This window comes from Hetaerina americana, unplaced genomic scaffold (genome assembly GCF_022747635.1).
Source record: "Hetaerina americana unplaced genomic scaffold, ioHetAmer1.1.p SCAF_31, whole genome shotgun sequence".
In the NCBI taxonomy this organism is placed as follows: Eukaryota; Metazoa; Arthropoda; class Insecta; order Odonata; family Calopterygidae; genus Hetaerina; species Hetaerina americana.
The window spans coordinates 4,206,252-4,231,032 of record NW_027286886.1 but is presented as its reverse complement, the minus strand read 5'-3'; the positions used below and the strand labels follow the sequence as shown (position 1 = coordinate 4,231,032).

General features: G+C 38.7%; 1 protein-coding gene across 1 annotated transcript in view; it reads left to right on the top strand.

Moving 5' to 3' along the window:
* Positions 1–24,781, top strand: part of Reck (Reversion-inducing-cysteine-rich protein with kazal motifs) — a 173,244-nt gene that overhangs the window by 128,026 nt on the left and 20,437 nt on the right. Inside the window, exons 3-5 of the mRNA XM_071589030.1 lie at positions 1,542–1,625; positions 13,512–13,548; positions 23,483–23,646. Coding sequence (XP_071445131.1) covers positions 1,542–1,625; positions 13,512–13,548; positions 23,483–23,646 — 285 coding nt within the window. The remainder of the gene's footprint in view (positions 1–1,541; positions 1,626–13,511; positions 13,549–23,482; positions 23,647–24,781) is intronic.

The window sequence follows — 24,781 nt, the reverse complement described above, 5'->3', positions numbered from 1 at the left end:
ACTCCCCTCTGTATATTACTCCGCTGTGGACTGTGGAACGGAATCGCGTTTTATCTGTTCTATTCGCCATTCGCAACACGCGTGGCAACGCTGTGGAATAAATCCTTGGTTTCAAACTCCGCAGGCGGACTTGAGGGGTGCAGGCTCGACATCTTTACGATTATGACTTGGGAAATATAATTCTTTCGTCTCCTTAGATGATTCTGGCGCCGGGGAGAGGAAAGGATTATGCTCGGGCATGAGTTACAGAGGAACTCCTGTATTAAGCTCTCAGAAAAAACTCTCAGTCGTTCCCCATCCAACTCCTAAATTCAGATGAGGGGATTTTCGACTATCCCATCTGCAGAACATAATTTTCCCCTCGGAATCATATGCTAAAAGCCTCACCCGGTTAAGACATGCACCTAACTACATGAGTAATTTCAATGCGGGCTTCATCAATAGTTCACCAATTCTGTGATTTGTTTACATGTCATGCTAATGGCCGTAGTGGAACTCAGAATGCATATGATACTTTTTTCTTCTTTGGGAAAAGTAGTTTTGCGTTGATTTCCTAATCCGCTCTTCGTGCCTCATATAGGTCCTTCAAAGATGCCATTGAATGTGACCAGTTGAATATACTGAAATAAGTCATTGAAGATAAAATCTTCTCTGCATATTTGATTTGATATTGATATTTTAAAAATCTACCCTACGGTAGATTTTTAAAAGGGTACCCATTCGAAATTGGCATTCTTGGAAATCATTCGGGGAACCTTCCACTCATGAAGCACCCTCATTTGAGGCGGTCAGTTGCTTAGCAATTTTTATTAAAGTTTCAAACCCAATGTTTTGTTTTTTGGTTAAATTCAGTGAATTTTATCGGTATAAAAATAAATGTTGTCACACATCGATTCTCCTTCATATACGAGTATATGAGTATCTCGTATATTAATGAAGATGTTATATATTTGAGCTGTTATCTGCTAATTAATATATTTAATGTGAAATTATGTTATTCTGGTGTTTTAAATCTTGGGAAAAGTCAAATTTATATGAATCTTGATCTAAAATTAAAACATGATTTTTTTTAATCTTCGAAATTTAAAGTATCCAAATACTATATGTACCGCGTCATATGCCATCGATAGATTGGTGCACATACTTCGGCAAACGTTCCACGCAGTGAGGCAAGCCTATATCGACCACAGAAACATGCTTCCAGGTGCACTTTAAATATCCAGGTGATTTCTGTATTTCTGTGCTGAATAAAATTTTATTATTTATCCATAAAAATTTTATCTTATTTTACCTTTTTATCATTACCTTCCGCCAGTGGAAGTGTTCCGAGAGAGAGAGAGAGAGAGCGAATCCAATTAGTGGAAAACGTTTCAAACTTCCAAAAAGTGGTTAATTTTAGAACTGTAACAAGTGAGTGAGAAACTTCTACGTAGTCCATCGAAGAACTTAGTTCTTTACTAAAAATTACTTTTTATGCCATAATTCATGCACCTAAAAATTTGCATTCAGCTAATTGAAATCTTCTTCCCTTAATGTTACAGGTTTCTCTGGTGGACATCGCTACGGATACGGAGGTCCGAGAGGCGAAACTAACCCAACTTCGGAACTTCTGTTCCCTAGAATTGGTGAGTGTGTTCATTTATAATTATGATGCCTAGTTTATTGTGTATCTAGCGGTATGTTTGTTGACCCGACGCTGTGTTTCCCTTCCTCCTCCGCTCTCTGCCTGATCCTTACTTTCCCACACATCGTCAATGGCTTGAATGGACTCTGCCGTTGGTCACTTCTCCTAACAACAAAAACAAACCATCTCCATAGATACACCGTGTTCGCTCTGAATCTAGTAACAATGATGTTTTCTGTAAGTTTATCAGGGTTACTAAAACAAGACCTATGAAAGACTGACGGTTTTGGTTCAAAAGAAACATTACCGGCTGCCTCTTAAACCATTGGGGTTTGAGCGAGACTCGACCAGATCTGCGAAGTTGAATGCACAAGCTCTTGTTTCAATTTGATAAAGTCTCCTCAGGTTCTCGGATAAACGGAAATTGGTATATAATAGAATAGAAAATATTTTATTGATTTTGTGGGTCTCGTCCACTATGAACATTAAAAGGATTAGAATTTAGAGCTCAGAACAAACAAGATCCGAGCGACAAAACACAGCTGTAAAATGAGTTCGGAGAGGAGCTATATTCTGAAGGCTCTTGAGTGGTTCTCAGGGAATAGAGAACGCTGCTTGAAATCAACAGGAGATTGGAAGAAGGAACCTTTCATTGGTTCAGGGTATCTTTGGTGAAAATGAGAAAATTTTCTTACGCATGCTCAATTTCGTCTTGTATTACTCCCGTGATCGTAAACGAAAGCTAGCTAACGTTATTATCAGTAAGGCTTAAATAATTCCTCTTACCATTTCTTCTGTATAAAATAAACACTAATGAATTCCTTACATTTTGCATGAAAGTTGCATATTAGACTACGTTTAAAGCTTAGGGAGTAAATGAAATAAATAAATTTATTTTCAGCTACAGGAAGCTTAGCAGTATTGGCGAGAACTCTAGCTGAAGGCAGCGTGGAATCGAGGGGAAAGGGAGGGTACAAGTGTTGTAGCATTTTTCGCGCCCAATCTAATGTTCCCACCAGGGTGTCGAGTGGACGATATTTCAATTTCACGACGAAGCTCTGCTGATAGTGTGTCAAAGAATGGGCTCTTCAAGTATTTGGGGATGGCAATGGGATATCGATATTTGTGATTAATCGATATATTTCCGAAATATGTCGATAAAATTAATCGTATACTGTGATTTGATTCGTGAAATCAATTTTGATTTATCGCTTGAATGTGGAAATTTTTAATAGAAGCCGTTATTTTGTTTACGCATTTATGGAACTCGATAAAAGTCATTACACAAATGAAGAATTGTCTCCGTTCTATAGTGAATGTGTACAAATGCTCAAATCGGTATAATTTTTATGGCTTTTGACGAACGAAGAAGTTCTATTTATGGATGAGTAAGAGGGGAGGTTGGCGGGAGAAATTAAAAGAAGACAAGACAAGTGAGGGCAGAATATATTCAAAGGTAATGGAAAGTTTAAGGTGGTGAAAATGTGGAGAACGAGTGGTCAAGACGGGAGGAAAAAAATTAAGCACATTACACGGAAGGGGTGAGGTAGGAGGTCATAATCATGGGTCATCAATCTAGGGATTGGTTTATAGCAGGTCTTCAGACTTTTCTTATCCCTGCCTGCCGGTTAATTCACTAATAACTCCTTGTAACGGCCGTTACCATTTCCTGTTTTTTGTATTTCATCCTCTACTTTCCTTTGGTCATTCTTCCCCCCATTTCTCCTTCAACTATGATCTTCAGCCGATTGTCGTACCTCAGGGTATGACCAATTTACTGTCTTCTTCTTGTAAGTGTCCTCATTAGGCTTCTCTCTTCAACCACTTTTCGAAGTACGTCTTCATTTATTACTCCGCCTATCCATTATATTTTCAGCAATCTTCGGTAGCATCACATTCTTTCTTCTCTCATGTCTCTATCGTCCATGTCTCAAATCCTTAGAAAAGTTGACTATACAAAACTCTGCACTACTTATGCGCGTGTATGCTAGTATTAACTGTCGTTACAATTCAACAATTTCAATTAGCGGATTAGCGGGTGGCTCGGTCAAAAACCACTGACACTGTATCCTCCGCAGTTTCCTTGAATCTGTTTGTCGTTAGTAGTTGCTTTTTCTGATAGAGAGCCTTCTTCACCGTTACTGCTCTGCGTATTATTTACCTTTCGGGACTAGTGACTAGGCATATAGGCCCACCGGTTCCCGTAAGATAACCAAGGCCAAAAAATGTTAGACCCGGACTGAGGTTGGATAAATGACTTCCCTACTATTACGGTGATTCTCATGGGAGCGGGTTAGATATTTGTAGTTTAAGAATATTTTATTTTAATTCTTGGTTCTATGGTATTTAATGTTTTTCAGGTTGGCGTGCATGTAACTGATAGGTTAAATTGTGTGGCTGTGTGCATGGGTTGGCGCTATGGAATAAGAGGTCTTTATCACTGGCTCTCCTGTTGAAGGCCACTCCATACCAGCAAACATCATGTCTCTCTTGCTTCGTTCATAGCTTGGGATCCTGCTGCAAAAATAGCAAAGCTCTTCCAATAGTTCAAATATGTGGTTCCATATTCTAACTTTCAAAAGGAAGTTTTCTTCCCTACTTCATCTAATGACTAGTAATTTAGTTATGAACTTGTTAATCTTGAGATTTTACTTTCTCATTCCCTTCTTCATCCTGGCTAGTATCTTTACAAGGTCCCATTTCTCCTCTACCAATTTGTTATACCGTCCGCAAATTAGTACGTGAATTTTAAGAATAGTTTATTTTAATTCTTGGTTTTCTGGTATTTAATATCTTGCAAAGTAGTGCTTAGGATTGAAATATTGCCAAGACAGTAGTAACACAAAATACCTACCTTTATCACTAGGCTACCTTAAGTGATAATAAATCACAAAATGAGACATCCACTGGCTGGGAAAGTCCCTCATCAATAATGTCTGCATGAAATATTTTCATTTATTTTGACACCGTTTCAAATAATATCAAGGGTACCAGCCTATGGGGAAGTAAAAAAGCGCAAAATCAGGATGAAAACAAGAATAAAAATAAGGCTATAGTCAACTGATTTAGCGAGTCATATAATCTCCTCATTAGATTAGGGAATTACAAACTGAACTTAAAATTAAAACACTTGGCTTTTCCGCATAGAAAAAATTTTTATTTACGACCTAGGTTTCGGTGTGGCATAGCATCATCAGGTAAAAATACAGATCAAACACAGCATATATATTTCTGGACGGAGGGGTAGAGGAGGGAGGGAGGAAAGCAAGGATTGGTTGAGGTAGAAAGAGGAGGATTGGTAATATTGATAAATTAGCAGACTGGGAGAAGGAATTAACACATTGTTGAAAAAAATATTTTTTGGCGTCGGTTAGTTGGCAGAGGAGTGGGGGAATGGGTAATGCGAACGGCACTGGGTAATTAGGTGATTAGCAGGCTAGGAGGGGTTACTACATTGCTGAAAAGGTTTTGCTTAGTGTCAGTTTAGTTGGAGCGGGATTTGGGTGGTTAAGAAGTCTTTCCCGCTGAATAAACTTCTGATAACGGCAAACAGAGCTGGAATAGACAAATAGAAGTGGTGACTATGCATATATGGAGTTTATATTAATGGACCTTTGATGGGAGCAGCTGAAAAAAGAAGATTAGAATCAATTTAGATGTGCTGATACAGAAGAATGATATCAATCAAATGGACGAACATAATAAAAAATGGTGAAATTCGAAGAGATGATGGAATGGGAAGCTCAAGGGAGACACTTGACTAGAAGAAGAGGGATATTACTTGGGCACATTCTGAGGCACGAAATTTGACTGAAGACCGCAATCGAAGAAATCATAAGGATGAAATAATACCGGGTAAGGGTTGATAATACGGTGTAAGAATCATGCAATGGTAGACGTGAGCCCGAGGAACTATGGCGGAATGAAAAGTTTGGCATTTAAGCGAGTGCTTGAGGAGCTCTCTCATGCAAACCCTTGGATTGATAATCCATGCAGGTAATGAAAAGTATTAAAGCAGTTTTTTTTCATTATTACTGGCACAAATATTAAAAATGAACTCCAAGAGACCGTATTGTATGTAGGATATACATTTTTGGAAGGAATCTATATTTTTGCATGTCGACAGCCAGTGTTGTTTTTATGTTATGGCCTATATGCCTCACAGATAAATTTCTTTTCATCTATGAGAAGCTACATATATGGTTATGAAAGCTTTTATTGCCGTCCCTATTATCACTTTCCTTCAGTCATTGAAAACTCTGCCGCCGTCTTGCCAGTGCACTTGCGGCGCTCTTTCAATTCCACCTCGATTCTCTGCATATCTATTGCTTTATGATTAAAATGGCCACAGATACCTGCCATGAAGCTATCTATGCAACCTCACTGAGCTTAGTACTAAATATAAAACAAGTGGAGGGTATCGCCGAGACATATCAAGTGGTAGGGAAAGTTCCGCAGAAAATAATTCCAAAGAATGCACACACAATAATTCATGAACCTGAAGATGATATAGTATGTCGAAATCATTCGTGTTTTAAATAAATATCTAGTGGACTAGTGCTATCATTTGTCATTATTATGCAATTTGTACGGGAATTTTTGCTCCTCTGAGTAAGACTCAATTTTATGTGGAGAACAAGCCTCGATGGTTACAATTAATTCACAGTTAATCCATCATATTTCAATATTCTGGCTTGGAGCTGGAGGTTTAGCAACGAGATTTACGCTGAATAAATCCATGGTAGCTAAATTTGTGAAGCAGTGAATAGGGAACGCAGTTGTATATGCACTTGGATTAACATGGAGTGGAACGAACAATTTTGGATTGATAACGTACTTCAATTTCAAATTTGCATCAAAATTTTTGTGGGGGACGCGCATCAGTAGCACATGCGCCAGAATTAGGCTCAATTTAATTATATTGGTCCTCAAAATCAAATAATGGATAGTGCATGTATTCCTCATTCCCATTTATTTGAGTCGTGCTTACTATATGCTTATGCTGGCACTAAATATTTAGGACCAATAAAGAAAGGTATTAAATGAAAACAGATACATTTCAAAGAAGATCCTCTAAATTTGACAAAAATCTGAGGTGTTAATAAGGTAAATTAGTGTGAAGATATTATGGTAGTTGGGTTTAAAAGTAGTGAGTGGGTCACATAGGACATATGTTTTGGTATATATTATTCCCTCCTTCAAGTAATTTTAGGCATTAATCCTCACATTTTGGATAGTGGAATAATTATGACTAATATCATGCCACTCTTTGATAACGGATTGTTCGGTACGATATTCCAAAGTTTTACCTCTCCAAAGACTCGATTTCAAATTCTGCCAACGGCAGTTTTTTCCGGTGAGATTTTGACCTCTCTTTGTCTGTGGATGACTCCGTTCGCAAAAAGGAAGGATACTTCTGTGAGCCCTGCCGGACATTTCAATATGAATAGACAGCCTTTCTAACCCTCCGTCCCAGTATCCACCAACCAATTGCCTAGCTATTCCAGATAGTGGTGCAAATGACGCCGCTTTCCTCTCACCTCATCGAAAAAACACCGTTGCTATTACGTAACACTCCAAGCCACAAATTCTGATGACGGCACACAGTGTTGGAAGAATTTACAAAGTGCATTTAGTCGTATTCTGTCGTATTAAATTTTTGTGCTGACCACACCGAGCCCATCGAGTTCGTCAAGAGTTGAAAGCTTTAATCCTTTTAAGCGTTTCGCCATGCTCTAAATAAATGTTAACATTCGCCGAGTAATATAACGGAACTGTGTTTCTTTTCCACGACCATCCGTTTTGTTGACTTAATCATCACATAATTTGAGTAATTTTAGTATCATTCTATGTTTATAATAGATTAGAGGATAAATATTCCAGGGATGTTCAGTAGAGAGTGATCTTAATTTTTCTTATCATTATGATTTATTGTGCAAAATAATTGTTTCGATGTTAGATTTATGTATTTTGTATAAGTGGTACTAGTTTCATTGATTTTAATTCGGTATTGCGTCAGCGGTAGTCGTTAAAAGTTGAAACATGTTCAGTTCGCCTACGGCAACGATGAAGGTGCACGTAATTTGAAATGTTGTTTTCGTTTGAATTAACCTTCAGCATAGACTAATGCAATGCCTCAAGGAGGCTTATGAAGAGTATGTTCTTTCCTATAGTACAAGTAGAAGGTGGTTCAAAATGCTTAAAGAGGGGAGACATTTCCAGAGGTGGACCCGTTACTGCTCTTGCATCTACTAGTATATCGACACAATACTCCACGAGGTCGTGTGTTTGGGAGTACTTGGGCACCACCCGTAAAAAAAGAGTGAAACTATATGCAATACCAACAAAAAACAATTAATTATTCGCCTCAGCCGTGATCCCGGTCAAGGGGAATGATTTTCTCACGGTGAAATTGTTGACCTGTAATGCGCATTAGCCGGTGAATCCGTTAAAAGTTACCGTTGCGGCATCTCCCGAAGTCATTTGAATTTCACAAAACAAAATATATTTATATACACTCCCACAGACGTATATATTCATGTAAAACTTCTTTTCAATTACACACGTGTAGATACATATACAAGCAATAAATACACGATAATAACCTTGTATTCATTTGAACCATCGAATATCACTTAATCACATGTACCATCGAATGCACTACATGTCTACACAGTCTAATCTGATTCCCGCTCGGAAAAATATATTTCGCTCCTTATATTTTGTTACTACGTATTATAATTCCCGATCGTCCGATTCCATTTATGTCAAGTTGAACTCGTGTGCTCTGAAATGTACTAAAAGTTGAAGCCTTGCTTGTTATCTTAGCGTATCAAGCGGCTCCCGGCCTAATTCCTCTAGAAGGCCTGTCACTCTCATCTTCTTATCGTTACAATATTTGATGAAACTGGCGGATTTTCTTTTAATTTTATCTGATCATTTTATCAAAGATTTCTCCTAAGGATTCCAAATACAAAGGCGTATTCCAAATGGAGCCTAACTAAAGCGAAGTAACACCTGATGATGATATAGTAACATTGAAACCGGTCGCATTAAATTTTATTTTTGTGGAAAATTAATTAACCTCTCTTTTACCTTTGCATTACATTTCCCCTCCATCCGTCAAACGAAGCCGAGTTTCTTCTTACCGTATCAAACATTTAACACTGCGTCTTCTACTGTGAGAAAATTTAGTCGATTTACGTTTGGAGCACTATCAAAAAAAGTGAAATTGATTTCCTTTGATGCCATCCACGCGTTAGCAACAGAAAAATTGCATCAGAGACGTGTTTGTGCGCCGTGTGTCCCGATAGGTCGCGTTTATCTCGCCACAATCAGTATGTTCCTAATCCTTACTATCCACTGTGACATTTTCTGTTTCCTTTTCTGAAGGAGCACCGTCGTCATAAGTGTTTTTCAACATTAAAAGCAGGTGTAGGCGAACTGAACATGTTTCAACTTGCTGCGGCTGCCACTGGCGTAATGCCTGAGTCAAATCAATGACTTGTTATATTTATGCATGACGCATCAAGACAACATAATAACGTAAAATTTAAAATGTGTACTGTAAGTTAGGCCAATAAAAAACAGAATAATAATTATTGAAAAACCTTCTTATATACCCTTTTCTCTCGTAATGCACCTTTTTCCAAATGAAGTATGCGTAAAACATTATATGAGCACACACCATTGAACAACCCTCGTCATTGTATATGAGTAACACGTACTCAACACTTACTCCAATGCCTTGGGGTCATTACTCGGCCTCTGTATGATTGCCAACCTTTTTTGAGAACGCCATGCAGGAACTGCGTGATCAATTAGCCTCTGTCCTGCGCTGCGGAATGTAGTAGTTATCTCGATTGGCCCTCCACAGTGAATATCCGTGGGTCATCGCTAACGGTAAATTTCGCACGCTGCGTCCCTATCGATAAATCCCATCCGGTGGGCACCCTCGCCTTCTTGCAGGGAGAGATATACACACACGGTATTTGGACATATGAGGTTGCCATCGCCGACGGCCACGGGCTGAATTGAGGCAATATCAATGATCGGGGGACGAGGAAATGGAAACGACCAGAGTTATCAACTAACTCTATCAACTAACAAAATCGGAAAAACTGGGGATCGGGATGATGCGGTGACTAAGGTACTGGCTTCCCTATGGTTGCTGTATTTTTCAGTGGCATGTCCTTACTTAAGGTGCTATGTGAAGAGCGCTTTAAATGAGTACGCCGTCCGTCGGATGGGACGTTAAATTGTGGACACCTAGGCGCCCTTTTTTGAGAGTAGGCTAATGCCGACGCCGGGTTTATCTCCGCCTTTCCTCCATTCCCTGAATATTTTACTCCTACCGTATTACTCACTTATCCCTTCTGACGCAAATGACCTCTGGTGTCGGTCACCTCCCCTAATAACTACAGGGTTCGTCCGGAAAATAAGTGTACTGAGCTCAGGAAAAAAAATTTATTACACTTTTACATATCTTAGCTAATATTCCTCAAAATAGGACCCTTGTGAGTCGATACACTTGTTCCAGCGGCGTTCCCATTCCTAGAACGCTCCCGCGAAGGCATCATCGGGAACCTCTCGAAGACACGTCGTCACGGCCTCTTTGACGGCGTCCAAAGTCCCGTATCGCGTTCCTTTCAAACTCCTCTTTATCTTCGGGAACAGAAAGAAATCCGGTGGTGCCAAGTCCGGGCTGTAGGGCGGGTGCGGCAGCGTTACCACGCCGTGCTTGGCCAAGAAGTCCGACACGACAAGCGCGGTGTGAGACGGCGCATTGTCGTGATGCAGCCGCCAGATGTTTTTGATCGCTGGCCGGACGCGGGCGACTCGTTTTCGAAGCCTGTCGAGCACTTGGACGTAAAATGCAGCATTTACAGTTTGTCGTTCAGGTACAAATTCGTAGTGGACGACTCCCCTTTTGTCAACAAAGAGGAAAAAATCAGTACACTTATTTTCCGGACGAACCCTGTACTACGACTACCAAGGAATTCATACAAGTCGGGGCCATTGACCATCGGTTTTCAGGTTTTAAAAGTAACAAATATAATTCATTCCAAATTAACCCTGGGAGTGAAGGAACTTACGGAGGTTAACGATTGCATATCTGAAGGTAAAAGGACAATGGAAGATCAAATAAGAAAAATGAAGGTATGAGCACATCCTCTAAAGTTCTTCTACTATATTTAATTCTAAAATATCTCCAGCTTCTCTTACAAATCCTAATAATTTTCATTTTCTCGGGTCGAAATATCAATGTTATCCTGGAATGTCAAGTTGTGATCTCACGGCACAAAGTGGAAATAATCAAAGAAATGGATGGCGACTCAAAGGTGATTTTCAGTGTGGTGGTGCTATCATTAGTCCAAATCTGTGAATTTAATGTCGCTAAAAGATTCAGAAAATATGAGCGGAAATAAATTATTTGATTATTACCGTAAAAATCAACTCATTTTTAATGCTACAGGTTGCGTAGTCTATGCGATGATAGCGTTGAGAAATATGAGCAATTTCAGGAAGGAAAGTGATATCCACACCGAAAGCAATATTTTTCTTTCAAACTTTCTTTACTAGGAATATATGTTTTTATTTATTTTATTTATTTATTTTATTCATTTTGCATTAATCCGAAAACAGCACAATTTATTTAAGGAGTAACCCACAAACTACCAAATTTAACTTTAATTTGGATGATTAACAAAATAATTAACAATGCTAGAAAGGGGTTAAAAATGTTGACATTACTTCAGCACTGACAAAAACATGAATTTCAACGAATCTCGTTGCAAGAACACAAATGGAAGAGCCCATTCATTATCGTCAAGTAATATGATAATGGCTAGAGAGGAGATCTGCGGATATAGGACGAGAATGACGAAAAGAGGGATGATAATTTAGATTTTTTTAGAAGAAAGCGGAATGAGCGTAATGATTAAAACTCCTAAACTACAAAACTCATGGCGGTATATGATTTAAAGTATATTAAACTTAAAGTGCTAAAACTATGAAACGAACATTGGTCACGCGAGCCGGTTGGGGGGCGTGGCTCTGTCCAAACAAATCCTTCTCTGGTGCTGCGGTGACACCTGTCAGCAACCTTACCACCTCCCTCCCCCATTCTGTAAATAGAGCCCATGCTTCCAAGGAACTTGAAAAAACTCCTTTGATATTTACACGGTATTTTTATGCCAGAATCCCTTTTCCGCGTCCCGTGGAAGCGGCTGTGGGTTTCCTCAAAGGTCTCAAAGGAACACCGCGAGATTTCCACCGTTCATTTTAAGAAATTCTCTCATATCAAATGCAGGTTAATCTGAAACTCATCCAGGTTACCCGTGTCAGCGGCTACAGTTTTAAGCCCAAAAGGATATTCATCTATATATATATATATATATATATATATATATATATATATATATATATATATATATATATATATATATATATATATATATATATATATATATATATATATATATATATATATATATATATATATATATATATTGATGAAGGGTCGCGGTAGTCCAGGGGGTAGAGCGTTGGACTACTGACCGGAGGGTCCCGGGTTCAATTCCCAGGCAAGGCACTCTGGGCACCTGCAGCTCCACCCAAGCTATGTGATTTTTCGGGTACCAGGCCCTCATGGGAAACCATAACCGGCACAGGGAAAGGAACTGCCCCCCCTACCCCGATGTGTGAATTTCACACATATATATATACATATAAATACATACACATATGTGTACATATATGTGTATATGCATGTATATATGTGTGTGTATGTACATATATATATATATATATATATGTATATATATATATATATATATATACACACACGTATATATATAAGTACAATAACAATATATCTTTTATATAAACCATAAACACAGTAATCGAGCCGAAGGTCGGTTTGGTAGGTGATGGTAGAGTTCACCCAGTACTAAGCCCGATGGCGTGTGAAATTCACACATCAGGGTAGGGGGGGCAGTTCCTTTCCCTGTGCCGGTTATGGTTTCCCAGGAAGATCTGGTACCCGAAAAATCACATAAATTGGGTGAAGCTGCAGGTGCCCAGAGACTTGACTGGGAATGACTGCATTTTAATGCATATTAGCGCAATTACTTACCTACTTTCTTATTTTCTCCCAGCTTTTATATGACATTGTAAGGTTCTACCCGTCTTTCCGAAGTTTCCAACCCTTCCTCCTCACTTAATATTATCATTTAAAGATTCTTAGTGTTCTTTTCTTATTTCCGTGAGTCCACTGATGCATTCGACATTCTAATTTGACACCTAAAATTATCTTGTCAATCTGCATTCGCCCTCGTCTGTGTGAGCCGGTAAACGCTGTTTCTGAATCTTAAACTGAATGCAATCTTAACCTCCAGCTTTCTGTTTTTCCCGGTATTTCCTGCGTACATGCAACTCTGATGGTTTTTTTAACTGGATGCTAGTCATTGTTGGATTATATCTCCTGCGTAACCCGCTTGATTTCTCCACGAAGTCAGTTCTTATTCTTAAATCGTATTCTCTTTTCCTTCTCTCATCTCTCCCTATGGCTACCACTGCGTCCCAATTCCTCATCTTTCCAGTAAAATTCTAACCCGGCACGCTCCTCATTATTACTTTGAATTGATCAAGCAAGCCAACTACTTTGCCCTCCCGGTGGCCTCTTGACGGCATGTACACCTTGGTTCACCAATAAATTGAATCAGTCATTTTTTGATCAAGTTTCAAAAGGTATACCTGTTAATATCATAACTGGCTTAACCCTGAAAAAAATTGTAATTTTACATTTAGTTCGGTATTTTAATAAATATTTCGTGCAGTGTAGTTTAATGACCATTTAATAAATGCCGTATTTTATTTTTTTCAGACAACGTTTTGGAAATGCGTCAATGCAACTTGGGAAGGTACGTATTCACCTCAATTTTCTCTCTTTTCATCTGAAACTTTCGGTCGAGGGCTTTAAAAAACTCAGTACTCGGAAAGTTTTATACTGCATTTTTTCTTGCGCAAAATCGTCAGTCCTCAATTATCATATTGCCATGTCATGTTGGCCTATATTTATTACCGTTTTCTAAGCATAAGCTCTTATGATCTTTTTGCCAAGGAGAAGTACAGGGTTTACTTTATTTTTACCTGAAACTTTATTTTCTGTACCTGTAGGTACAGAAAATAAAGTTTCATACCATACCAAATTAATTACAAAGTGTAGATAGGAGACTTCAGATATCTCTACTACAAAATGTGTAAAAGTAATTTTTTCGCCCATTCTCATGCAAATTTACACCTGCCTAATTAATTATTTAACCTTCTATAGCTAAGAGACTGCTTTCACTTTAAAAATAAACAACTTCATAAATCGGCTCTGGTGAAATTACTAAGTCTTACCTCACTCGTAGTACATTTAACCGAAGTATTTTCCTCAGCGTAGTCTATATAGATATATGGATACTTTTTTTACTCTGCATATATGAATGCTTTATTAATGGAAAGTTGCATCATGTATATAAAAGTGATCAATCAATATCAATGCGATATTTATGCATAGCAAAATTATTTACGAACAAATAAAATAATCAATGATAACGTTACAAACCGATGCTTACATTTTGTACAGTTGCGTGGACATTTGAAACTAATATTTCAAATGTTAACGACAGTCAGTGATGCATGTAAACCAATCGATGGCATGGCAATATATTGTATAATAAACCCCTTTCAAAATTTTCAAAAATATTTTAGCAACAAAGAACCAATGGGCTTATAACCTGGCAGAATAATATATTTTAATTTATTTTAATAAAACAGCTTTCACAAACATGATGTATTTTCTGAGCCCTGTTTTGAATGCATTCAATGTTAAAGGAGTTACCTTTGCGTAGTCCTATAAAGTGTTTTCCTTTGTCTCTACCTTAATTTAAGAAGACATATGGTTGATGTTTATGAAAGCATTTGGGCCTTACATTTATCAATGTTACACTGACGAATAGTTAATTTTTAATGTATGCACAAAGCTATCCATTTGTCAAAAAAATATGTTCACGTTGAAGCCTAGAAGAGCAACATTTTAAAAGTAAAATTACCAACTTCATCTACACTGGCTGCAAGCTTACTCGCTTGCACCGTAGGTATAATGATCGTTGTTCATTTTCAACAATAAGAAATGCCCATCAACTACTTACCTCCTGCTCGGCACATCATTTAATTAGCTCTCCATAGGTGTAACTAGTGTTTACACGAGATGCTCTATAATCATGAATAAACTAACAGGATGAAATAAGACACTACACTAAAACACTATAACCTTGCGACGGGTTTCGGGATTCGGTAATCCAAGAAAAAATACTTGAGAAATACTTAAAATCCTTCCGCTGAATCGTCATTCATGGCTCATGTTAATCCTAAAATGCGGATATTTTTCTCAAAGGCCCGTAACGGATCGGAAAACAAATACTTAGCTATTCCACATATACAATTGTATTTGTGGAGCGGACGTTCTGAATATATGTGGAATAACTAAGTATTTCTTTTCCGATATGAATCGATTCCACAAAGTGACGCCTCAAACCATAACGGAGCTCACCATTTCAGAAAACATTGACAAATCACTGTGTCAATATGCAATTCCTCCTTGAGAGAAAACTTTAGGGGGGGGGCTCTCTAGATTGGCGTGATATTCTCCCGGAAGTTGCTTCGTGTGTCACTGACTAGGGCTCGAAGACTCATTTTCTATGAGAGATTAACCTTTCTCCTTTCTCGGGAGGAGCAAGTTACATACTTGGGTGGCGAGAGTCCCCTCTCTTGGGAGATTGGGAAGCACCTTTCTCGCGAGGAAAGTGTTACACACTTGGGTCCCAGGGTTAGCTTGGAAAGAAATAGCTATTATTTTCCGGCGTCTCGAATTACTTTCTCAGGATGGTAATGTCAACTTAGCGTATACGCCAGTATCTCATACTTTTTACTGAGTTCACTGGAGGGTGATTACTCGACAGTAATTGGAGCTAAATACCCTTTTAGAATAAATTGCAATGGGAATAGGTTAAGAATCCAGCCCAATGCATCAGACCGTCACATTTGAGGGACCTGACTTAGCACCCCATAGCATTCCACCAATGATAAGGATAACGTGGTATAGTTTATAGTTATGGGAGAACCCTTTGTCTTTAGAGACTTTATATGATTTGGAACCTTTGGTGTGAAAATCCTTGACACATACTACCCCAGTCATTGACTCCGATTTATTATTTAGTAGCAGCTCGCCCTGCTATCGAAAGGTTGGCAATACCTTCGCTTGCTTGATAAAGAAAACTTAATCAGCCAAGCACTCATCTCCCAAGCATCAGCCAAGCACTCATCTCCCAAGCATTTAGTTCATTTGCTTTTGTTCATGCACGTTCGCGTCCCCATCGGTATTTTGAAAATTTGTTGTTTTTGATAACCACTAGAATTTTGAAAACTTAAACCCTGAATTCCGTTTTTCAGGGAATAGTTTCTCAAAGTTACAGCCTAATTTACGAAGCCATCGAAAGCAGTCGTAAAGGCAGCATCCAGCATTCTAAATAAAATCCTGTAAATGTTAGGCGTAATAAGGGCCGGTGTAGATGTAATGTCATCAGAATGGCCAGTGCAATCAAATTACGGGGGCTGGTAAATGAATAGCGTTCTTGAGGAACTCGCTACGGTCTCCTCATGTCCTTAAGGGCGATTTTTGTTGGGAGACGGGAATGTCCACCGCCCACGGCAGCCGCAGTGCCGATCCCTTCCGCTCGTGCGGACATCTATCGACTCTGTGTAATTTTGATGAGCGATATCCTCTCATTTATTGCGAGGTATCAGGGAGAGAACACGTGAAGAAGCCTTTCCGCCAGCTTCCGATTATTTATGAAGTTAAGGCCTCTGTTGTGCAAAATTATAGATGACAAGTGAATGGCTAGCTGAGTGTGTGAGACCGGTTGTAATCCAGTTTCTTGTGACGCGGTGAAAACCACAAAGCGTGTCGTATCACTCCAGTGGCCTCGCGATCCGTTTTTCCTTCTCGTTGAACATCGCCACACTGAGAGGTTTGATATTATGTACACTCAAGGAAAATATATGTATCAATGAGTGCTATCGACCGTGAATTGAACTAATATGCAGGAAGTGAAGTGCGTCAAGGTTAAAGATATTTCTCGAGCTTTGCTGTTATGTTGCTAACCTTGATCTTGGAAATGCGTGATGGTAAATCGGGAAAGCATCGTGGAAGTTGCACGGAAATTGTGAAAATATTTCGCCTACTCGGTCAATTTGGAGGAGAGCGTACTTGCCGGGTAACCGGGAAGTCATGGGATCGAATTTAGCCTCGGCCTCTTACGTTGTCTTGGAGCGTAATGGGATTTTCCGAATTATATTTCCAGTCGGAGATCACCTCAGTCGTCGGAACAACTTAAAGAAACAAATTTCCTCTTATCATAACGTAAAATCATAGATAGATACGTATAGTATTCAACTTCCCAAGGATAATTATCTGTCCAAGACTAAGTTGAGACTGACATCAGACCGGGTGTTTTCGATTTGTTGTCGAATTTCCTCAGCTTTTCTCTTCCCTTTTCTCTCGCAAAACATCAGCATTCTTCATCAAGAGAAAGGTAACATAAGCGCATGTCTGTAGAACTACAATGTTGGAATAAAGATGATTAAGTACTAAAAATTCATTGTGGTTATTTTAATTTACATCTACACAATATACTGCAAGCCGCCACAAGGGCATGTGGTGGGGTGTATTGGGAAAATATCTGTAAAATAGAGTGTAACTACGTGTAAAACAAACAACCAGTATGCCAATGCACACCCGCACAGACGTATATGTTTATTGAAAACTTATTTTAATTTACATGTATGAAAATACATATTTAAGCAACTAATACGCGGCGTCTTACGTACGTACTCGTATCTTTTCCTCACTCGGAATTCGATTTTTTTAGTTTTTCTACTGCGATTTTTTCTTGCTATTATGATTCCTGATTCTCCGAGGAAAGGACGTATATTTGTATTTATTTTTAATTCTGGAGTCTATCTCCCTTACCTTAGGGGTCTAATCTGCCCAAATAGTGCGGGGCCATAATAATTTACTTTTTGCAATTATTAAACTAGTGTATTCTGGACTAACTAAGTTATTGGTAATATTTTAATGTAGCATTCTTTGCCGAGTTTTAAAATGGCAGATGATCCAAATGCATACCTATGCATTTATTGTACAGGTAACGCCTGCAGTTGTTTCCTTAGATGCATCCATGCACACATACTCTTCATGCCGTTTTCTTTCGGTGTAGGCAGCTAAAAAATGATGATTTCAAGTTATTTTAGGGAACTTACTCTTTTTCTTACTAATTTACTCCACGGGACTAATGATCTCACACTTGTTCCGCTTCGACTCTCCTAATTTTTTTATACATGGCTCTCTATGCTGATTAAATAAATATTTGATGCCTCACCATCTTTGATTTGAAATTTCGTTTATGAATTATGTCCATTTTTTTTAGCCTAAAACAGATTTCTTTATATCAGGACAAAATTTCACCCTCGGATATGGGCAAACTTACGCGCATTGAAAGTGTTGATTGAAACGTTTCTCTAGTTCCTTCCCCTGCAAGTTTAAGCAGTTTCGTGAAACCCAGTTCAGAAATCAGAAGGTGGGCAACGCTAAGTAAGGGTAAAGTTGAGATTTATTCCCTCGTTCACTTGGATTGTATCCTTGGCTAAATCAGAAAGACGGTCAAATTTATTTTAAAATGAAAACGTAATCATTTTGTTAACCAGGAGGGTTGGACGACACCCGTGTCTTGAACTTTATCATAAAAAAATGCTCCGTTCGATTTAAAAATGGTGCAAAATATAAACGTTCAATTACCTGGACTCTCCTTAAGTGTGGTTAACCTAGGAAAGCTACGAGTAGGCTTTTTCAGAAGCATTAAAACGCGGAGAAGGGGAAGTCAAAGAAAGGAGGGAGTGGGAATAATGGTGAGGAAAAGGGAGGAGGGTTTTCTACATTTTAAATTTTAAAGATAATATCATAAGTTAACATTCTCCATATTTGGATTGTAGCATCAAGTTATTTTTTTCCGCTGTCATACTCTATCCAAGTTTCCAATTCAATTATTTCAATGGCATTGCTTTAATGTGTTTCAATGTAATGAAGAAGTTGTTTTTGCTTTGAACTGTTTCTATGCGAAGTATTTCAATTGGCTATTAAGTACATCTGTCATATTTTATGTGTTTTCATGTGTGGTATTCATACATGTATTAGACGCACAGGTTGTGGACGAACCCTGAAAACTAGTGCGCGTATTTTAGGATTTCTGCCTGTCATCATAACCCTACATTATGCTCGTCTTCAACTACTTACAAGTATGCCTACCATTTTATCATCTTCCACAAACTGAAATCTCGCGTTTCTTTTTATTATCTCCCACGACTTCTTCTTACCTTCCATTTTTCCTGCCGATTTCCTCCCTTCCCAAACCATATTTAACACTTCTTCATATTGTCTTCATTTCTGTCTATTTATTTATATTTTCTCCACCTTTCCTCATAGTCACACCTCAATAGCCGTCAATTTAAGTTTCTTTGCTTTTCCCTAAAATTAATTTGCAAAGTTTTGTTGCGCATACCGTCCCCATTCATGTAGACATCCATGTTTTCTCCATTTTAATTAACATTGTATAGCTTACAATGCAACGTTTCAGAGTGTAATAATCATTTGTCTTAACAGGGATTCGAACCCGGATACCACGACGTCTGGCCGAGTCTTTCCCTGTCCCTGTCCTGAATGCCGATCAAAGTTAATAATTATTATACTCTGAAATTGTTGTATTGCAATGAACACTTAACAGATGACTCCATTAAAAGTTACTGCCGCGCCATCTCGCAAATTCTTGGAATTATATAGCTTCACTGGCTAAAATTGTTGAAACTGGTGCACATTAGCTTATACTACACGTATTGTCCCTTGATCCCCACTAATACAATGGCAGTCTCTCATTTAGGCCTATTCGGAGAGCACAGTCTCAAAAGTATAGTGTCCGTTTTGTTCAGAGTTCACAGGAGCATGAATGCGACCTTTCAAGTGGTGTTGGAGCCGCCATGCCGGCTAAAATGACACCAGCACAATCAGCACCCAATGAATTAATTCCACGTCCAGGGCGAGGTTGGCCAATCATTATGTCTCTCTCGATTTTAAGCGTTTTCTGGTACTCTTCTTTTCATTTCACTTAGTACATTTTCAACTCGTTTACTACTGTGCGTCAAACTTACCTCTTCATCGCTTAAAAATATTCACATTTGAATCAGTACGAGGTCTGTTCAGAAGGCTTCCCAGCTTTTTGAATAGCGCACCTCTAGTTGGTTATTCTTTAATTCTCTTGGAGGAAAAAAGAAACTTAACATTTCCACCAAAAAGATTTAATATTTCACGACCATGGTTTCGATGCTGCGCATCATCATCAACTCAAAACCATGGTCGTGAAATATTAAATCTTTATGTTGGAAATGTTAAGTTTCTTTTTACCCTCACAATGAAGGAATTCCACGAAGTTGAATCTGAAACTGTTATGTTTCTCTTGAAGGCGTTGTATTTGCGGAAACTTCCCAAATAATCGAATTTAATCACTTTGTTGATTAGTTACGACTGTGTACCTGAAGGAATGTCGGTGGAGTGTGGCGAAAAATCGGAGCCGCAGAAATATGCTCTTTGAAGGAGCAGCGTTGTTATGTGAGATTCCGCGGAAAACTCTGAAAGTTCTTCACGGAAACTTTTGAGTTGATTACCAAGGCGATGAGGATGCTATGAAACGTACCGCGTGTTATGAGTGGTTTACCCAGTTCAAAAAGAAGCGAAAATCAGTGGAAGACGACGAGCGTTCTGGAAGACCATCGACGTCAACTGATGACTCACACATCGAGAAAGTGGACGATCTCGTTCGTGCAAATCGACGTTTGACTGTCAGGGAACTTGCAGAAGTGTGTGGCATCTCAATTGGTTCGTGCTATGGAATTCTGATTTTAAAATTGAGGCTGCATCCAGTCGCCGCCAAATTCCTGCTTCGCATTTCGGCCCGAACTTTGGAGGAGCGACGAGTGGTTTTTTCACCACGACAACGCGTCGGTTCACTCTTCTCTCAGAACCCGTACGTTTTTAGCAGGAAACACGACCACTATGCTTTCCCACTCACCCTACTCACCGGAGCTGGTCCCATGTGACTTTTTCCTGCTCCCCAAACTAAAAACCCCGCTCAAAGGAAAAAGATAGCCACAATTATAGAGATAGAAAAAAATTCAACGCAGTAGCTCTGGAGCATTCCGGAAGAAACGTCCCAGGGCTCTTTCAAAAAGTGGAAACACCGTTGGGATAAGTGTATACGTTGGGAAGGAGACTACTTCAAATGGGACCAATGGTATGCTGGTAAAGTATATTTTTGTAGTGAAAAAGTTCGGAAGCTTTTTGAACAGACCTCTTATAGTCCTCGTATAGACCGTATCGTTTGGTACAAGTCCTTACTTCATTACGAAAATAAATGCATAACATTGGAATTGATAGTACATAAATAGGGTTTTGCGCTTTAAAGCGTGTGCTTCTCCTGCTCATTCTGTTCCATTCCCTCCTTCTGTCAATGTGCAAAATACTCGGTTGTCGATATTTTATCAGGGGAAAATGAGGAGACAGTATACGTGGCACTTTTAATTGCTTCTGGAAGAAGTGAAACGTCGGCTTAAAAAATAAAGTCATGCAAAAGTTAAAAGAGGCATACGTGACTTTTTATTGGCCTCGCATCAAATATGCTCCCAGTATTTGGGATTATTCTTAGAAAACCTTCATTTTAGGTGATAAAAAAACTCAACACAGATACCATCCGTTTGATGAATAACCGCCCCAAAAGAACCCAAAGCGTCTTTTTATCCCTGCAAACTCCTAGAAGGGAGCCCCTGGAGTCTCCGGAGACTCAAAGACTTTGACTTGATTAAGCATATGAAGATAGTATCACTCATGCGACTTCACTCGTGACGAAGGAGACACAAAGTACACGTGGCCGAGCCAGAGTATTGAGTACATATACAAGTACTCTTAGATGAGCACGTCTGAAAATTACCGTGTTTTTGGTAATTATTGAGAAAAAATTTATGCATGTGAGATAATGTACTTAAATATCAGTTGTTTAAAAAACTTACGGATCTAAGATTACGATATGAAAACTTTATTTAAGAAAGGCTTCATGCTGATCAATTTGACATGTATCAACTCTTTACGGAGTCTTCTGTACTTAAATATCAGTTGTTTAAAAAACTTACGGATCTAAGATTACGATATGAAAACTTTATTTAATAAAGGCTTTTTCCGAAATTTGATAAAAATGCCTTTGTTTGTCTCCACGACAAAGCGAAACCTACTATGAAGTTGAATTAATTATGAAACACTTAATTGTTGGCAAACTAGCCCGAAAAATTAGAACAAATATGTTTATTTGGGCCGTCAAATCAAACACAATATGTTTCGAGGTTAACCTTTCATTCTTAAGTATTTTGAAAGTTCAACTTAAGAAAAATTCAGCATTTCGCAATGTAAATTTGGCTACAAAGTTTATGAAATTAACGTGGAGCGTGCGAAACCACCTCTGCAGTGAGATTCTGCCTTTTGTGCTAAGGAAAAATGTTAGTTTTATGCGCAGAAAAAGTAATTTCTGTATAATTAATGAAATAGTAATTATATACTGATTTTTGACCAAAATTTCAATAGTTGCATAGAAATATGTGAAAATGTTTATCATTTATGCAAGATTTTTTAGTTTAATGATGAATTTCTCATGTTAGATGGAAATGGAAAAGGAACGTTGAACTGCAACGTGCTCCTCCATTTGTCATTATGTATTATTTAAATTAATTTTGAAGAGTAATTCGGGGATATCAGGTGGGATTAAGTGTCACTGTAACCTTCCCTTCACCATTATCTCTTCGATTAATTTATTTCTGCACAAACATAAAACATTAAATTTGGCTATTGCTTGGTGGTAGCGGTTTTAATAAAAGACCGTTAGGAATTTCCGCTGTATTAAAATAAATAAATACAATTTTGAGAAAAAAATACAACTATAATTACTCATTTATTATTATATTCGTCAATGTTTTTGAAATATGTTTTTTAATTCCTGATTACTAATAATTTTCGGGAAATGGTTTGGGAATTCTTGAGGGAGATCATTCCACTCCTCTCAAATCCATTTTACAACAGATAAGTTTCACCTGACACTTTTTTGCATCCAATCCATTATTTATGGTCATTTTTATCATTTTTCTTAGGCTTTTGTAACTTATTACTTATTTCTTACCATCATTTTCACCTACATTAACTGATATATGCTTTGTGATTAAAAAATATCATTGGAATACTAAGGCAAATTAACATATTTTATGACCGTGTTTTAGTCTACATGAAAATTGTGATTTGCCCATCTCTAGTGTGGGGCTGATATAGTTTAATATGTATTCACCGTGAGCACAATGCAAGACCATAGAACAAATAGATGGAGAGGTTTATTTGGTAAAGCATCCCTCCCATTAACAGAACTCGTCCTCTTCCTCCCCATGGCTGGTGTCCTAGCACCCCCAGCAGCACATACTCGCGGATTCTTACCGGCAGACAATGTGTAGAGATATGTATATGCGTCTAGATGTCATGCCCAGCATGACACCTTTGGAGATCTCTTAAATGTCTTGCATGACGCCTCAAAGGGTATGCGCAATGCCGGTTGATGATGCCGGAGGCGATGGAGAGAATGAATCCAGTTTCAATGGGAGATTTCCTCTCTTTTGCAGAAGTGAGACGGGGCGAGGGATGGTGTGGCCGCTCCTGTTGCCCCCTTCCGCAGTCGGAGGCGTGTCGGATGGCCTGCGTGTCGGCCGGCAGCCGTAAGGACCTCGATGCTTCGTGTCGGGAGAGTGACGAGATCGCCTTCTTCTCCTGCCTCGATCGACAAGAGGTAGATATGTTGACGGCGGACAACCCACTATTTGGCAATGATAAATTTTTGCTTAAGTTGCGTCCAAATTATCCCCGAGTTATAATGCCATTGTTTCAATTTACATTCTACGTAATGTGTGGAATTTGAAATGCATTCCAGTTTAGATGCATATTTCAAACGTTTTTTGGGTCTATGACATTAAAAGTTGAATAGGTCAAGTTTTTCGTGGTGGCTAATCTAGAATTTTTGGGGGTGTGCACCCACGTAACTAGTGCGCATGTGCCCCCACGTAGATAGGCAACTGACATAACCGGGCAGTTTCGCAGGGCCATCGGTGTCCGGGAAATTTTTAGTGATATACCTCAAATTCATGAAATCGGTTAGTTTTGCTGATGATCAAGCTTTACTCTGCCAGTCAGCCAAGGATTTGAAAACGTTGCTGAGATTACTGGAATGTCAGTGCGATAAGTATGGGCTGAGAATAAATATAAAAAAACGAAAGGTTATGCGGTTTTAAGGAAAGAAGAAGGCTGCGTTGCGTATTAAAATCAGAGTTCATAAACTAAAAAAGTTAACAGTCTACCTACCTTGGAAGTCTTTTGGACCTAAATTGTTAAAGTAGTCGGGACATAAGGAGAAGCATTGCATCAGGCAAAGACGTTTTCACAAGGAGGAAGGAATTGATAACAGGAACTTTGACCGAAGAGACTAAGAAAAGGCTCGTCAAAATATTAATATGGTGCATTGTTTTGTAGGGCTCGGAAACATGGCCAATGAAGAATGATGATAGGCGTAGATTAGGAGGCTTTTTAAATTTGAATGTGGAGAAGAATGGAAAAGGTTAATTGGACAGAAAGGCAAAACAAACAAGGAAGTGCTGGGCACAGTGGGGGGGGGAGAGGATTGTTGGGAGAAATCCAGCGGGGGTAGGGAAGATAGAGGCAGAGCGTTCTGATTGGGAATGGGATGTTGAAGACTGTGATGGAGGGGAGAATTTTAGGCTAGCGAGGAAGGGGAAGGAATAGGAATGGGATTTTTGACGGAATGAAGGGAGGAAGGAAGTTGTCAGAGTTGAAGAGGGACTTGCTTATACTGTAGTGCCCGATTTCAGGTTTTTTTTTGGTTAGGAAAGAAAAGGAAGGCACGGCTGTAA